The 18,269-nt window shown below is 53.1% G+C and overlaps 1 protein-coding gene across 3 annotated transcripts in view; it reads right to left on the bottom strand.

Moving 5' to 3' along the window:
* RET (ret proto-oncogene) overlaps positions 1-18,269 on the bottom strand; it is a 52,088-nt gene that overhangs the window by 24,899 nt on the left and 8,920 nt on the right. For all 3 annotated transcript variants that reach the window (XM_041745597.1, XM_041745596.1, XM_041745598.1), the window contains exons 2-5: positions 4,970-5,236; positions 3,895-4,182; positions 1,500-1,744; positions 93-288 (exon numbers count right to left, since the gene is read on the bottom strand). In XM_041745597.1, coding sequence (XP_041601531.1) covers positions 93-288; positions 1,500-1,744; positions 3,895-4,182; positions 4,970-5,236 — 996 coding nt within the window. The remainder of the gene's footprint in view (positions 1-92; positions 289-1,499; positions 1,745-3,894; positions 4,183-4,969; positions 5,237-18,269) is intronic.

The raw sequence follows: 18,269 nt of genomic DNA, 5'->3' as shown, positions 1-18,269 counted from the left end.
AGGACAGGTGTCTGTGTGTGTAGGGTTCTGCTGGAAGAGTGGACTGCCAGTTCCCTAGGGGGCCCAGCCAGGCCATGCCTGGCCCCTCTTACTGTAGTCATGCACAGTTGCCCGCACAAAGCTGCCGTTGGCCTGGACCAAGGTCTCGTTGGGTGAGTGTTCCACACGAAATGTCTGGAGGGCCCAGGCATCCCCAGGGAGTAGTGTACTTGTGTATCGCCTCAGGAGCTCCCCAGATGCTGGTACCACGTCCGCGTCAAAGACATGTATTGTGGCCACCACAGTGCCCTGCAGACAACAGGATGCCAGTCAGAGCTGGTGAGAGGGACCCCTCAGAGACCCTGGAGCCTGAGACTTCAGAAGGACACATGCCCCACAGGTGGGCCAAGCGTATGTAGTCAGAGCCAACTCTAATAACAGACTGACCTGTGTTAGAGTTCCCGTGGGGTCCCTTGCAAGTCTGGCCCAGTCACCATCCCTAGGCCACTGTGCCTCACCTGTGCAACAGGTGTGATAGGCATCTACAGACTTCCGGTAGGAAGAGACTTTTAAAGCAGATGTCCAGGTGCTCTGCTGACAGGTTTTACCAGGTCCCTTAGGAGAACAGTAAGCCAGGCCACCCAGGGTGGGGTTAGCTCTCTGTCACACTGAGAGAGTTGGCAGAACCAGAGTCAAGCCCCGGTGTACACCAGAATGTTCTCTTCCAAATACCTTCCATATACCAGGCTGGAGGGGATCACAAGAAAAGTTCAGAGCAGTCACAGGGCATATTTGCTTTCACTGCTAACTAGACTCTGTTGTTACCCCAAGGCAAGCCCTTTCAAGCTTATGGGGTCTTTACCAATGAGCTGTGCTTTCCTCCCGCCAGCTCATCCACCAAACCAGCACCTGGGGTGCGTGGAGAGGTAGGTAAGAACACCCATCTCCCATTGTGCCCCTCGCCGGCCGGCTGCAGGACGCCCAAGGCCCAGCAGGTGGCAGTCACGCTCCACCAGTGTGGACCAGCGCCCGGGCAGGCCGAGGTGGGCGGAGCCGTGCTGGGAGACGCAGCCAGAACCGCTCAGGAGTCTCTCTGAGCCCTCCAGTGAGGGCTGACAGCGGTGGAAGGGAGTGCCCTCCTGGGCAACTGCCCTCTCCCCGCCGCGGGGTAGCACCGCTGTGCCTACCGGCTGCGGCACAGGTGCGCCCCGGTACCTGATGCAAACGCTTGGCCTTGACAGCCTGGTCAGGCACATGCTAGGCATCCAGGGTCCCCAGACACTCGTCCTAGGCCAGCTGGGCTGACCTCCCCTCTCCTCTGCTACCCTCGAGACAGGCAGAAAGCCCCAAGAAAGCCCTGGGCCGACAAATGAAAGACATATCTGGAAGGATGGTCAGCCACGTGGCTGGATGGCTAGACGGACACCTGAACAGATCAAGAATAAATGGTGGACGGAGTGGCAGATGCCCAACAGATGGACGACAGACAAGACACAAGCACAGGCGTGGCAGACAGGCACCTCCTTCCTCTTGAACTCCACCACAGCGCTGGCAGCGTCGAAGCCCCCGAGGAAGGTGGGCGCCGAGTCGTCCTCGTCATACACGGTCACGGGGAAGGGCACCATCACCACCTCCTCCTTACGCGCACCGAGGCGCACGGTGCACGCGGCCACCAGCTCATACTTCTCCCGCAGCTCACGGTCCAGGGCCCAGCGTGTGCTCACCTCCAGGCTGTCCGGGGCGCAACGGAAGGGCAGATTCTCACCTACACACCAAGCAGACCAGGAACCCCAACATGACTTCCCTCCAGGAATCAGGGTGAGCTAGCTGTCTTTTTCTGGGCCCGCCAGGAGTGGCTGCAGGGGAGGGGGGCCCTGCGGGTCCAAGCTGGGGACCATGCCAGCCCTGCCCTGAGCTCCTCCTCCCCGGCTCCAGATTGGGGGAGGGGCACAGAGCTCCAAGCACCTGTATGCAGTGATGACTGTGCACTAATGAGCTTTCCTGTGCCTGCCAGTTTCCCCACCTCCATACTGATGGGGGAGGGGGAACACTAGCTCAACCAGGCTGTAGGCCCAGAGATACAGCTCCTAGCACTGGCTGGCTTTTGAAAAAAAAAAAAAAACAGGCGATTTTTAAATTACGGATGTAATTTATGTGCTCATTTTAGAGAACATGAGAAATAAAGCCACTATTCCACCATCTGAAAACAAACATGGCGGACTTTTAGTGTGTGACTGGAAGTTAACACACAAATACTTCCAATTGCCTTCTTTGTACCCCCACTTTACACCTCCTGGCTGTGTGATCCCAGACTGGTGGTTCTGCCTCTCTGTGCCTCAGTTTCCTCACCAGAAGACAGGATAGATGAAGGCTAACATGCCTGCTCCTCACTAGGCACTGCCATATGGTCAGTGATTCGTGTATCTTCCCACAACCTGGTGAGGGGAGGACCAGTCATGATAGCACACTCTTCAACCCAAGCCTGTCCTGAAATTCATCCTTCAGGAAAAAGGGGGAAATGCTGAAGGCTTGAAGGTCCACACTGACCACCCTCACAGCCAAGCATGGAGGGTTATGTCAGCTCCACTGCATGGGAGAGCAAGCATCCCTCGGTCCCTCACATCAGAGCCACATATTATATGTGAATTACACCTGGGAAATGCTTATCATATGTTTCTCTCTGTTGTTTATGGTTACAAAAGACATGCTCAACAAAATTTAATTATATAATCTTCATGAGGAAGGGCAGCCTGCTAAACCTGATGTGTGGCTGACAACCTTGCACAAAGACATTTAGCCCAGCTGCAGGGCAAATGGAAGGAGGCTGGGGGAGTGGATGGCTCCTTTCCTTACCTTACTGAGATCTGCTTTAACATCACTGCCATGTGTATGCAATTAAACCTGGTGTGAATCCACGTCCCCCTAACTAGCAGTGTGCCTTCTGTGTCCCACCTCCTTGCTTTGGATATTTCGATGGTGCCTCCTGTCATGGATCTGATCAGGTGGCTTCTCTCAACTCCCTCGGGATCTACTGCCTGCTCTCACCTTGGCCAGCCTCCCCAGGGCCATCTTGTGGCCAAGTTGGCTGCCCTTGCAGCTGCTCAGGTGGAATCCTGGAACCACGCTGACTCCCCTCTTTCCCTTAACACCCATATCCAACTCATTGAGGAATCATGCTGGATCTTCCTTCAAAACATGCCCAGAAGCCACCTGCTTCTCGCTGCTCTGTGGCTTCCACCCTTCTTCCAGTCTTCATTCTGTTGCTTAGGGATTTCTCAGGTAGTAACCCTGCTTCCACCCTCCCCTGCCCATACCGAATCATTCCTAGCATAGCAGCTGGAATAATCCTTTAGGGGTAAGTCAGGTCTTGTCAGTGCCACCCCCTATAAGCAAGCCTTCCATGACTCCCCAGTCCCTCAAGGGGAAATCCTCAGGAACTTCTGTATCTTCATATGCCTCTACTCTCCCCAGTCCAGCCACACAGTGGCCCCATCATAGCGATCAAAGGGGCTAGCACAGCTTGCCTGGTGCCCTCCCACCTTGGCTCCAGTGCTCCCTTCCCCAGCCAAGGCACAGAAGACCACAGTCTCCACCACTCCACATTCCTGGAACTTTACTTCCCAACTAGCATGTTCAAGAGATCACCTCCATTGCCTTGGCATGAGCATGGCCTCCACTTCCCAGGGGTAATGGAGGCTCTAGGCAGGCAAGATTGTGACTTATTTTGTTCACTGTTACATCTTTAGCCCTTAGAACGGTACTTGGTTCATGACAGGCACACAAGAAATATTTCTGAGATATTAAATGGAAGGATGGTGTGGTGGTGAAGAGTATACCAGATGGCTGTCAAGAGCTGGCGGTGCCATACCTGGCACACAGCAGCACCAAGGGTCACTCTGTGAGGTCAGCACTCACCTTCTAGGAGCTTGTAGGACACGCTGATGTTGGGGCAGAGGAACTGCACGGGCAGCAAACGGAATTGGTGGAAGGTGCCAGGAGGCCTGTTCTCTCGAATGCGGAAGGAGACACCAGTCTCAGGGAAGCAGAGCTCCCGGGGTTTGAGGGAACCACAAGCTGGGAAGGAGGTGTTAATGAAGGAGAAGTACACACGGGCACAGCCTGGCCACTGGCACTCGCCCTCACGCAAGGATGCAGATGACAGGAAGACCTGGACGTAGATGGTGAGCACAGGGAAGCCGCCATCTGTAGACAGAGAAGTCAGGCCTGGTGGGGCATCACCATACCAGCAGGGGAGGGGGCAGGAGCTCCAGGGCTGGTGGAAAGTCCAGTCCTCACCCTTGTCCACAGGGCTCCACTGGGCTCTCTACGCTGCCTGGCCACCTCCTGCCTGCCCTGAGCTGCCCTAGACCTGGTGCCTGTCTCTGCTCATGGTCCCATGGTTCTGCTCCCTCTGCCTAGGGTGCCTCACAGGCCTGCCTCTCTTGTCATTCGGGTCTCAGCTCAAATACCACTCCCTCAGGTGCTCTGAGCACTGGGGTCTACTATTCCTCCTATTTCTCCCCACCAGCCTCTACTGCATTATTGCCCCCTCAGAGGGGTGCCCTGAGTCCTGGGTCTAATAGCAGGTTGAGAGCTTTGCCAGACTGGTTTCTACTTTGCATGGTGCACATGTACTGCATGGGGGGGGTCTTCACCCTCCCCAACCCTCCCCAAGGGCTTTCCTCATCGGTGCCACTGCAGAGACACACCCATAGACAGAGGACAGACTTTCCCAGCACCTGGAGGGGGGAATTTCCAGCAAACTCCATCATGGAGGCTCTTTCTCCAACAAGGTCTGGATCTCTGCCAGAGTGATAAGGACTCTTCCTCTCTCTCAGCCCCAGGGTAGTGGCCACTCCCCTATGTTTGCACCTCACCCTTCACTCTTACACAGCAGGGATCACACAGGAGCCACCTTCCCGAGCCTCAGTGTGGGTGTGATGTGGGCTGTGAGAGAAGAAGACAGGGTGGGGTCAGGCAGCTCCCTTACTGCGGATGCTGAGCTTCTCCCAGGTGCTGTGATCCAGGCTCCGGTTAAGGTAGAGAAGGCCTGTGTCCTCCTCGATGCGGATCCAGTCGTTCTCATGCAGCCTTGCACGGTAGGCGATGCCGTAAAGGTGCTGGCCTAGGCGGAAGCTAGGCACCTCCTCAGGGATGTCCCGCAGGGCATGGACATAGAGCAGGGGCATGCCAGATGGCTGGTCCACATACAGCTTCTCCCAATAAGCATCCCTGGAGAAGTAGAGTCCCAGTGGAGCTGCAGAAAGCAGGGAAGCATGTGAGGGAGGGAGTGGTGATGACAATATCCAGAGCAGACCTCCCAGGCAGACCAGCACTCTCTAGCAGCTTTAGTTCACACTTTGATAAAAAAAGGTTCTCTATGGACCAAAAATTTTACTAACTAAAATTCCAATCTAGCATAAGTAATAGTTTATAAGTAAAACTGTGTGTAAGTTAGGAGTCTCCTCATTCTGAAATTATAAGAAAGAGATCTCAGCTTCCAGAATTTATAGAATTAAAGACTTTCATACATAAATACATAAATAAATAAAATTCTGATCTTTGTAGGACTTTCTTATCTATAATCCTAACATCAACGCACAACTATCTGTGTAGCTAAACACAAGCTGCAAGTGGATTGCCGTAAAACAGATAAAGAGAGGAGGAGGCAGTATAAAACCACTATAAAATCATTCTCAATTACCCAAGTTTGATAAAAGCTGGGAGTTTACCCTGGTTTCTCACCAAATCACCTGAACCCAAGGTTTTCAAGTGTACACGAGGATGCCAGACAAGCAGGGCAGGCAACAGTCACCTAAAATGAACCAGGACCTTATTCATTCATTCATTTATAAGATTTATTTATTTTAGAGAGACAGCGTGCACATGCAAGTGTATGCATAGTGGGGGAGGGGCAGAGAGAGAATCTTCAAGCAGTTTTCCCCACTGTGCTTGGAGCCTGTAGTCGGGCTTGATCTCATCACCTATGAGATCATAACCTGAGCCAAAACCAAGAGCCAGACACTTGATCAACTGGGCCACCTAGGTGTCCCTGGACCCGGGCACTTTATAAGAGAAACAAATCTTTATCTAAAGTTAAACACTCCTACCGTTTGACCCGGAAATCCCACTGACTTTATCCAAGAGAAATGAAAACATATGTCCATTAAATGACCTATTCACAAATGGCAGGGTTATTCACACAGTCAAGAACTGGCAACAGCCCAGATGCCCTTCAGCAGGTCAGTGGATATGCAAAGTGTAGTTTTCACACCACGGAATCCTATGCAGCAATAAAAAAAGGTGAACTACTGATACACACAACAACCTGGAAAGATATGTAAGACATCATGCCAAAGAGAAGAAGCCAGGCACAAAAGAATACACATGGCATGATTCTAACTAATTTTAGGTAACAGAAAGTAGACTGGCTACCTTTTAGGGGTGGGAGGAGGCAAAGGGCTGGAAAGGGCAGGAAGGAACATTCTGGGGAATGTAGGTCCCACGTCCTGATAGCAGTGTGGGTCTTAGCTGACAATGTACAGCTAAGAGTTGTGCATTTCAACTTAGGTACGTTTTCCTAAAAACCCGATCACCAAGGGACTGTGGGTAGAGAGAGCCATGGTTGCCTCAAGGGAGAGGATGTTGACCATGGCCTTGCTGGATAAGCTCATGTAGGACCTCACTACTCTGCTGACTTTGTGTAAGTTCAACATTTCTCATATTAAAAAGTTTTTAAAAATAGAATTTCCAATTAGAATAAATAGACGAACAATGCTTGAAAACCACTAAAACCCTGCAAATACTCTATAATGCATAGAAAGTACCCAATACACAATGCAAACATTAGAACTACCTGTGGATTTGCTCTCGTGTAGCCAATTTATCTTTTCAATAAACTTGTTTCTACCTAGACCCCACTCTTCTCATAGCTGTTGGGGTTAGCAGCCAGGCCAGTTTGCACCAACAGAGGATACTCCCAGCACCGCTTGGGTCCCTAAGGACACATTTGGGTATGGGGAATCAAGTGCCAAGTGGAATCAGGTGAAGACACCAGGTAAGCCCTTTCCAGGTCCCCAGACATGATAAAACAATAAGCAAACAGGAAGGCTGCCTGCACTGTGGAATGTTTTCCAGGATGACTTCAAAAGGCAGCCAAGGCTGCGAGTACCAACTTGGGGGGAAGTGTGCATTTGGCCCCACCTGCTCCCTGCCAGACAGGCCTGGACTGGGAAGAAGCAAGAGGGAGAGGAAGAGAGGGAGAAGGAAGAGGGGAAGAGAAGGAGAAAGAGAAGAGAGGGAGAAAGGGAGAGAAGGGAGATAGATGCTCTGGCCAGAGCCAAAGGCACTAACCCCACACTAACCACAGAGACGGAGAGAAGTGGGGTGGAGGCACGACAACATTCATAGAGTGGCCTTTCAGACCTTTGGAAAGCCCTTCTCTAGGAGAGGTCTTCTTGGAGTGGGACCTAGAATTACTTGGTCCCTGTGGGTGCAGTTCAGAGAGGCCCTCCGAGGAGCCTGCCCTGTGCTCTGAGCTAAGGTTTCTTGGGGGAAGGATCTACTCCACAGTGTCACATTGGCTGCCATTCAAGGGGAAGGCAACTTATGGGGCGCCATGAAGTCACACTGGGGAGGGAGTGCTGAGATCATGCTTCCCCCACCCTGGGGTCTCATCAGCAGACACTATGAGCAGGAGCTAGCTTGAATGCCACCTGAATCTCCCCACATCCTCCCCACTGGCCAGGAGGACACAGGTTCTCAGATGCACTCAGGGCTGACCTCCTTGGGATTCAGTGGCTGCCAGGTAACAGGGACAGGAGGGCAGCTCAGAGAGCTGTAATGGCTGCTGGCTTCTTGCTGCTCCTGCTGAAGGGTAGCTGAAGACACGAGCACAAGGCTGAGCTGAGTGATGGGCCATGGCTGATAGGTCCTTGGAGGGTCCCTGCACAGGTAGGATCCCTTCCAGAGGCTTGCATGTCCCACGAGAGGCATTCACACACCTCACAGAGTGGAGCCCTAAAGGGGACCCTACTGACTCATCAAGTCATGGCTCAGACAAAGACAGAAATGCTCCCTGTGTGTGAGGAGCCACCCACAGGGAGGGGACAGTGGTAGAGGAGTCCCAGATGGGGCTTGGCAGCCACCTCCCACCAGGAGTGTGCCTGAGCCTGCTCTGTGCTGCCTGGCAGGGTGACTCCTGGCTTGTGATCCTCAGCGGGGCCATCCAGTCTCCCCCACAGAAATCTGATATTATAGCGGCTCCCAACCCATGGCAGCATTCCAGCATGGCCAAGTCCTGGAAGGCAGGTTCAGAAGGGGAATCAGAGCCACGCACAGCACTGCTGCTCCACAACAGGGGACTGGATCATGAGCAGCAGCCAGCTAGGCTTCCTTGCCATCCAACATTCCATGAAGGTTCCACAATTCAGAGCATCCAGCAGGAGCTCAAAGTGAGGGCTGGGGCAGGGGGTGTTAGGGAAGGTGATATTCACTGCCCCACGGACAGAAAGAATGACTCTCTTCCCCCCACAACCTTCTGAAGATGCTGGCCCCCTGCAGGCTGCTGCTGCCTCTCAAAGGTGGAGTGTAGGGTGAGCACAACCTGGCTGGATGGCTCTGGGAGGCAACACAGGACAAGGCTAATCTTCCATGCATACATGTTGACCTTCCATCCTCTCCACAGCTCCAGACAGACAGTGTCAGGACCACTGCTTCGCAAACACAGACAATGAGGCAGAAAGAAAGTTTATTTGCTCAAGGGTATGCACATAAGACAGCAAGAGAACTGGAATTTGTAAAGCAGTCTTTTCAAAGAGGCACATCCTTCACCAGCGCACTCAGCTCCCTGGGCCCCCACAGCGGCCATGCTCTTGATCCCCAGCTGACCATGCCTGGGCCCCCACTGAGGTAGCCCTGCCTGCTGGGACAGGCTTTATTCCCCTATAAAGTCTTGAGCGGTGATTAAGCCTTACTGCAAGTCAAGAGTATCAACTCGAGGGGAAGACAGTCCTAATGACCCACCAACTCTCTGGGCAGCTTGGCATTTCTGGGCACAAAAAGGAGGAAAGACTGACTCCCAGTGGTCTTACGAGGTGGTGGCCAGGGGCAGCCTGGACTTGTGACACCAACACTAGGTCAATACCAGGTCAGCCCAGACAAATGCTGCCCCTACCCTGGCAGAAGGGCACGAATCAACCCTTAATGATCTGAGATGCTGCCATTGTGCCTCAATTCCCAGTGCTGCAAGGAGTGCTACCAGTCCTTAAGACTGGACATAGACCAGGCAGCCTGTGTCTTCCAGAGCCTGTGTCTTAGTGTGCCTGACTGGTCCAAGGAGAGAGGTGAGGTCTGCGCTCTTGCCCCCAGAGGACCAGTGAGGGGACTCTGCATATCCACAGAGCTTATATCTTGAGAAGGCAACACAGTCTCTGCCAGCACCTTCTCTCAGGACACACATTCCTGGCCCTGGTCAGCAGAATAGAACTGAGTAAAACTTGGCTGTTCCTGGAGCCACTGTGGGGAGGGTTTTTCAGGTGGCTCTGGTGACACCTGGGGGCTGCAGGACAGCAGACAGGTCTGGTCAGGGGGATACTCTACCCAGAGTGTCCTACCCTTCTGGGTAGATAGGAGCAGCCCCAGAACAGGGCTCCCTTCTGGGGGGGCCTCCTTGACTGTACACACTTTCAGTGGTACAGGGGCTAGGATGCAGGAGATCCCAGCTCCCAGAGCTCCCCACCCCCAAGCTGGTACAGTTCCACCCATGCAGACCACATGTCCAGGAGAGAATGGGCCCTGCTTGCTCTCTCTCACAGAGCCCAGCCCTACAGGATCCATGTGGGGCCCAGGCGATTGCTGCCAAAAGGGGTTTGTGGATTGGGCAATGATTGTGAGCAGAAACAGACTTACATGCACTTAAAATACCTCCCAGGTGGTCCCTGTAGCTGGGTATGGCTCCCTTAATGCTCCGGTATGTCACAGACACTTCTAGATGGAAAAACACATGGTCCAAGGCAGGGAACTGAAGAGGAGGGTGCAGGGCCGGCTTCAGGTGGGCACAGCCTGGGCAGGCCCAAAGGGATTAATGCCCTGATGTCACTGTTTTGAAACTCGTCACAATTCTAGAACAAGGGGTCTGGATCTTCATTCTACACTGGGCCCCATGAATGATGCAGCCACTCCTGGCAGGTGGATGAGGAGAGCCTGGGATGGGCCACTGGTGTTCATTTTCACAGTGTGCCAGCCTCCACTGTGTCTCAGTTTCTCCAGCTGCAAATCAGAGAAGGGCATGCTGGGAGAGGAGCAGACAGGGCAGGTACAGGCAGGCCTCACCTTTGCATAGGTATGTACTCCACAGAGCTCATACTTCAGATTCACAGCTGCTGTGTGTAGATCCCTTTACTACCCCATTTCACAGTTTGGAACACTGCAGCTGGGAGGTAAGAAGCCTTACCGAGGTCAATGGGCTGGTGGTTCTGAATCTCGGGGTTTGGTACAATGGCTAACAAAGTGGCAGTGGGCATCAGACACTGGAGTCAGTCAGCCCACCAGGAGGCTTGCTGCTGGCCCTTTCTGCCAGGAAGGGCTGCCTGGCCTGTGGGCTCAGACCTGCCTCTGCTGAGAGCTGCCTCTCTGGCCCTTTGGGTAGGTCAACACAGCAAGATTTGCAAGGCCTTCCCTACCCATACCTTTCATCTCTGAATGCCACGTGGTGCCAGGATCCTCCCTCATACCTCATCTAACGTTTCTGCCTGAATACTGCAGCCCATGGTTCTGGCTGCTCAGGTGGCCCCTGCTGCATGGCACTATGCTGAGGGGTGAGGCGCTGGCCCTTCCTCACACAGGATGATGGGTCCCATGCCGCTCATGGCACACCTGCCCAAGGCTCACATCACTGCTCACGTTCAGAGAGACCCCATCTGCTCCCACTCTGCCAGACCCCGACAGGGAAAAGGTGTGGAAATCACATTCAGAAGGGACCAAGTGCTATCCTGCTCTGACCAGGCCCTCTTCTCCCCCCTCCCCCAACATCTCCTTCACAAGCAAACCCACCACAGTGTCTGCCAGGTGGGTTCCGATGGTTACATTTAGTACAGCCCCAGCCATGGTGTGCCTTTACCTTGTACCATTTTATAGCCTGGAAAGGTAGTTTGCAATGCTCCCCATTTGGTTTGCAGATTTAAATTATTTGTATTTGGGTACAAATGGAAGCAGGCCCACACCCCCTCCCCTCCCTCTCTTTCATTCAACACTTCACAAGGGCACATGCGCTTGCACACACATCCTCATGCCCACGCTAGACTCTGAGCACCTCCCTTTGCAGTGAGCAGGATGCTGAGGACACTGCAGATGGTCAAGGGCTGTGCTCCTGCTTCTGGCTGTTTTACCTTGCTTTTTCTGGCTCCTGCTGCCTAGGGAGAGCCAGCATCAGAGAGGTGTAGGGACATTCCGTGTGCTCCACCCTGTTCACCTGCCCAAAGCACATGGTCCGTTGGTGCCTGCACAGCCCACACCTGAGTCTGGTGATCATCTTCCCACAAACACTTCTGAGTACCCATCCACAGCCTTGGCTCCCCTGTGCCCTGGAGGGTTGTCTCCAGCCCGCCCTGAGGCTGCAGGCCAGCCTCTGGCCCAAGCAACCCAGCTAACTTCTCCATGAGCAGTAAGTGGCTACCCAGCTCTGCCAGCTGGCTCTCATCCCAGCCGGGGCGGGATCACCCGCTTTCCTTGGGTGCCCTCAGCCTGAGGTGGCCCACAGAGCTCTCCTATACCTACTCTTATTCTCTCAACACAGCTTAGAAAGTTAACCTCTCCTGTTTCACTTGCTGGGTGAAGGCTGCAACCTTGGTGAGCTGACACTGATATACACATCTCTCATACACACACTCATTCTCACACACACATGGTTACAAACTCAACACACACATCCTTTGGCTCACTTAGTGTAGTGTAGCATAGCAAAGCCTAGTCCTGACTGTGGGCTCATCTTTGCCAGCTCTCCATGGTCCTGGCCAGCTATTGGGGCCACACACAGCTCGCCTGAGGAGCCTCTGCTTTTTCTGCCACCCTCCACGGTAGATGCGCTGCCCTCTGACCACGACAGTCCAGATCTGGGCATGTGCTTCCTGGCCAGATGCTCCTGGTCTCTCACCCCAGCTCAGGGCCTGTCTTCCCAGCTGCTATGAGCACTGGTGATCACTCATTGGGGCACGCAGTCACCCTGCCAGGGAAAGGCAGAGAGCCCCCAACAACTAAAAATGATCCAGGATGGAAACTGGAATTCAGGACTCCTAAGAAAGAAAAGTACAGTAATGGTGTGCTCTTAGAACTGGGTGGGGTTAGTGGCAGTGCCTACATCTGTGTGCAGGGCAGGCCTCTCCTGCAGAATCCACTGGCTGGACAGCCCTGGCTCCTGCCTTTGATGAGCACCAGATCGTGTAGATGACAGTTTTATTATAACCCAGCAGAATCTCCTTAACAGACGATTTCCTAATGCCATCATCTTCGCTGGGAATGGGAAACAGACCCCTCCAGGTTCTCCCCAGGGGCAGCCCCTCCCTTTACAGGCCAGCTGTCCCTGTGCGAGTCCCTTCAGATCCAGCCCCAGTGCTGAGCACTAGCACCCTCTCAGGATGTGGCCTGTCCACACCACGGCCCCTTCAATCACATTCACATTTTCTGTCTTTTTTTTTTTTTTAAAGATTTTATTTATTTATTTGAGAGAGTGTAAGAGAGCACAAGAGCAAGGTGAAGGGCAGAGGAAGAAGCAGGCTCCTTGCTGAGCAGGAAGCCCGATACGAGGCATGATCCCTGGGCTTTGGGATTGTGACCTGAGCGGAAGGTCAACCTTCCGTGGCTGTGGCTGAGCTCAACCACTTAAGCTAAGCCACCCAGGTGCCCCATGTTTCCTCTTTATTCTACTGGAACGTTTTATACACATAAATGCATCATGCAGAACATTTACAGTGAAAGCAAATCCCACAGCAAACATCCATGAACCCACAGCCAACTTTACTGGACACTTAGCAACACTGCTGCCTCTCCTGGGTCCCCACCTTCCACCTCGCCCTACTCACTTTGAACATGAACTTGGGGCTTGGGTTTCTCTTGCCTTTTCTTAAAAAAAAAGTTTTTTTTAAATCTACCTCATTCATGGAAGGTACTTTAGCTGTGTAGAGAATTCTGTAGGAAAGTTATTTTCTCTCATTCCTTCAAAGGACTTTTTTTTTTTTGGCTTTTGTTGCTGCTTCTGAGAACTCTGTGCTCGTTCTACTTGCATGTTCTACTTGGTATTCTCTCTTCTCTCTGGCTGCTTCTAGGACCTGCTGCCTTTGGTGTTATCTCCAGTGGTACTACAATAAGCCAGCCTGCCAGACTCCTGTGCTTGTTTCCTTCCCCTTGCCAACCCTCTGGATGTCGGAAGCTCCTTGTTCTTTCTCCTGTTCTCTCCTGGTAAACGGCAGCCCGTCCCAGAGCATTCATGGTCCGTGTTCATGAGCCTCTGTGCTGATGACTGCCCCGTTCTCCAGCCCTGACCGCCTTCCCAGTGCTAGGTGTGAATCTCTATGGCTTTCTGCAGCCTCTCCTGTCTCAGTACACTTAGAGGAGGACCCAGATTCCCCTCCCACCCATCCCCACCTCCTCCTCCCATCTTCCTACCCCAGTCAGGATACTACCCACCTAACTCTCACCTGGAGCTCTCCCGTCTCCCACCCCTCCCACCAGCCCACAGACTGCCCTCTGCCATCCCCAGTGCAAGCTGCCATGCTCCCACACCTCCCTCAAGTGGATGATGCCACACTGCTCAAGGGGCCTTCCTGAGCCCACTCTTAACCCAAGGCCACCTGTACAGAGTAACTAGGGTCAGTCGGATCATGTTACTCTCTGCTTGAAGCCCTGTATTAACTGCCCATAGCTTGTAGAATAAAACAGAGCTTCTTACCAGTGATGAGGCCCCAACTGTCCTCCCCGCAACTCACCTCCTCCCCACTCTCTCGAGCACCCACCTTCTAGGCATATCAGCCAATTCACTATATATGAGCTGAAAGAACAGACAAATGAGTGAACCAGTGAAGGCAATAATGAAGGAGCAAACCAATAAATACATGGTTTCACAAAGGGAGAGGAATCTGGGGACTTTTGGGAAATGGTACAAATTTGGGAAGAGGGAGAGGGTGTAGCTAAGATACCCTGGCTGGGTCTGATGGGCACTGGGAGCCATAGGTGCAGAGTCAGCAGCAGGATGAGCTGGAAGAGCCACCTGGATGCTCCTCCTATGCTCACAAGACTCATAAGGGACATGTGGTGCACTAGCCATCTTGGTGGGGCCAGTGGTGGGTGCTGAGCAAACAGCCACCAGGCTGACAACAAAACCTCTGATGCCTGCTCAGGAAATGACTTACTGGTAACTGAGGAACACTGCCAACTGGAGATGGTGGACAGAATGTGTGTGCTCACTTACACACACACACACGCATGTGGGCTCACTCTGCAATCACTATGCTTTGTCTCAGTAGGAGGTTCTGCTTTTACAAAGGATTATAATGTACAGATCAAATTTGCAAATCAAATTTATAAATAACAGATTTGGGAAGCATACAAGGGAATCCCAGTTTTTACAATTAATTGTGGTAAAATACACATAAAATTAATCATCTTAATTAACTTAATTATTTTAATGTCCCAACAAGTACATCAGTCACCATTACAGCAGTGCAGCTTCAGTTCCAGTCTTCCACTCATTCCCAAAATGCTGCCAGCAGCATGCAGTGGGCAGCCTGTGCCACCATGGCCACAAGGTTGGGTGGCCATCCTGGTGTGGGCTGGGCACACAGCAAGGGCAAACTGGATAGGCCATCACACAAGGAGGAGCAGGTGGGCATCCCGGCACATACTGGGTGCCTGAATTTCCCATGATGAGCTCTGGGGCTCTGTTCCCAAAGGTTCTCTCTGGCACAGACCCCAGGGCTCCTGCCTGCCTGGCCAGGGGCACACACAGCTCTCAAGTCCCACCACATCCCTCCCTCCTGCCTCAGTCCTCACTGTGTGGTTCATGGCAGGGAAGGGCAGGGAGCCCAATGTGGGGTGAACTATCTCCCCGGACACCTGTCCTGTTGGGCCCTGACTGTAAAAGGTGGCTGGTAGCCTGGGTGAGCAGCTGGATGGAGGAAGAGAGACCTGGAAGCCAGCCCTTGCCTCAGAGATGCCACTCTGCACACACAGGCACACCCCACTACCTTTGTGAAAAGCTCTTCCTTGCACACTTCGCCAGAGCTCTTGTCCTTGGCCAGGAATGTCACTCCCCCCATTCAACGACGGGAAAGAGAAGCTGAGGTTCACCTCTCACACTCAGGTGGAAGTGCAGTCAGGGCCCACGTCTCCTGACACTGCTTGTATTGCCTACGCAGACCTCTGCCAAAAGTGGGGAAGGGGTCTGGGCATGGTTGAAGTTTGGGGGAATGAGGCCAATGACTGAGGTCTACAGCCCGGGTAGCATGGGAGCCAGTAGTCCAGATGCACTCTTTGCACACAGGCCCCTGCTTTCTGCTCTGAGGGGCCTGGGCCCCAGGCTGTATTCCGCATGTACCCGCAACCACCGCCCACACTTCCACACCAGTCCAGGCCAGCTGCAGTAGCCTCACTGAGATGATGGACGCTCCTGCCCAAATGTGATTTTCCAGCTGCTGCTGAGTTAATCACCAGCCTCACTGGCAGTTCCTTCCGGCTTCTATGCAAAGGAAACTGCCAATTAGGTTGCAATTAATTTCTTACCCGGGGCAAGGCCTGGATGGAAAAAGACTGGCCACCCAAGTGGCCTGCTGATGACTGTGTGTGGGTCACCAGGCCCCCTTGGCTCCTGGACTCTCCTGCCCTGAGGCCCCAGCTGACTCCGGGTATGCTGGCCCGGGCCTGGGGGTAACTGGCCAGGACATCACCAGCTTTGACTCTGGTGCCTCTGCTTGGGGAACTGTCCCTCATGCTCCCAGAAGGGCACAGTGACTTAGATCTAAACAAATGTGTCACCCCACCTACCTTGAGTTCCTGAACAGAGATGGTCCTGCTCATTTTTGTCTTCCCCCCTAGCACTCTTTGTGCAACATTAACTAGCAAGAATTCTACAGTACGCTTTTGGCGAGAGACTCTGTTCTAAAGTACTTTCCGTGCATTGTTCCATTTAATTAACACAACTGCCAGAAGTAGGGATGATTATGATGCTTGTTTTGCAGAGGGGGAAACTGAGGCAGAGAGAGACTAAGTACCATGCCCAAGGCCATTCAGACGGTAAGCCAAGACTTAAGCTAAGGGTCCTGCCTTGGGTGGTATGCGTGGCCGCCAAGCCCTTCTGCTCAGTGACGGCTATATGTGTGCACACACGTGCAGAGAAGCCAGGGCACTAGGACCTGGGATACCAACCCACCTGCTTCCAGACCAGCTAGAAAATGCCATCATAAATAACCATCCATACCTCCCTTAGCCTCTTCTAAAAAGCAGGTGCCCTAGAAGTTACCTGGTATAAATATGTTAACATTTCAATGAAATGGGGTGAAGCTCAGGTAAGTGTGATGGGGAGTCTGCTCAGGCATTATCTGTCTGACAAGGACAGACACAGTAATGGTTGTGGCCTCAGAGGGGGCACCTGGCAGCTGCCCAACGATGCTAGGGGTCTGCCATGTCCTGCTGGATACAGAATTGAGCCTCGAGGAATCCTTCCCTCCATCCCACTGGGTACTATTTTCACCAAATACTTGAAAAGGTGGAATCAGCAAAGTCTAGCTTCTGCATATGTATGGTGACCCATGACTCCTATCTCCTGGGGGGTGGTCAGGGCAGCCCCTGGGAAGGTAGTACCTATACAGGCTGACTGGACCAAAGCATCTGCACAAGCCAGCAATAGCATGTTGGTCAGAGCAGGGCCTACTGAGACTGCTATAACTCGATGGGGGCTGGAAGGCCACCCTATGGTCTGGATGTGCTTCCTTGTCAAGTCTGAGAGAACTAGAAAGGGCCCTCTCCAAGGAAGGCCCTTTTCTCAGGGATTCAAGGAACAGACCTGGCCTCTTGCCCTCAGTACACACTCCTTCCTACGTGAGGCAGGTTTGGGATGTCACAGTACTTCCACCGGGAGCTCCCCCTTACTCCCTCCCAGCAGCTTTGGACCTGCTCCTCCCTCCTCTCCCTATTCCTCACTATAAGCCAGGACAGGTGCAGTCAGAGTGAACAGCAGGTGAGACCCCACCCCCCACCCCCACCGCCCCGGCAGGGCCACCACGATCCCTGGAGCAGAAGCTGGGTTCTCTCTGGGGATGTGGGAGGCCTCAAAGAAGGCCCAAGAGTCTGCTCTGCTGGGAGGGTGTAAGAAAGAGAGCTGGGGAAGCCTCTGAGAGGGGCAGGTTCCAACATAGCATGGACCTGGGGCCAGAGAAGTCGGCAGGTCCTAAGGGTCCACTGCCCACCTAGGGCTTTCCCCATCTATATGGTTTCCCTATCTATACAAGGACAAGGTTGCATCTGATGCTGAGGCTACTTTTCATTATGATTCCCATATGAGTCTATGTGATAGAATTTATAGAATGAACTTCCTGACCAGGGACAAGTGGCAGGATGGTGGGCATGATGGAAACTGGGGTGGGCTTTGACCTAGGTGGTCTGTGTGCAGGGGGAGGCGGCTGGGCCATGTGATAGAATAGGATTAGAATCACAATTGTCTTCCTAGACCACCAACGATAAGGCAAAAAGACATGAGCCTAGATCCAAGAGAGAGATTTTAGTGCAACACATGGAAGCAGAAAGACAAGGGCAGAGCTGGGCCCAAGCCCATACCCCTTCACTAGGCCTCTCTGTGTGTCCAGCTTGGCATGCAGCCTTTCCAGGTCCGTTCCCAGCTGTGAACCAGGACAGGAACCCCTCCTTGGAAGCGTGGTTGGGACAGGCCAGGTACAGAGCACCTGCAGACAGAAGCAGTTCTCTGTTCTCCCTCCTCCATTCTTCCTCTCCCACCCTGGATGTGCATCTGCCTGGAGCCCACTAAGCCTTCCAGTTACTCCTCAGCCAAGGCCTGCCCACCTCCGTGCCACTGCCAAACACTCCTGTAGCTTGTGGGTGCAAGGGGGAGCAAATACCCCAGAACACACTGCTGTCCCAGGAAAATGGCTTCTAGGGACCATCAGCATGATATCACACAGCTACAATTACGATAATCAACTTACACTGGATCTGCCTGGTTATTTTTAGAATCAAGATTGAGGTGTAGCAAGACAGGGCAGCCCTGAGTTCCCCTGCTGAGTCCTGCC

Source organism: Vulpes lagopus, chromosome 2 (genome assembly GCF_018345385.1).
Source record: "Vulpes lagopus strain Blue_001 chromosome 2, ASM1834538v1, whole genome shotgun sequence".
Taxonomy (NCBI): Eukaryota; Metazoa; Chordata; class Mammalia; order Carnivora; family Canidae; genus Vulpes; species Vulpes lagopus.
Note: the sequence above shows the minus strand (reverse complement) of the source record. Positions and strands in the feature narration are given on the sequence as shown.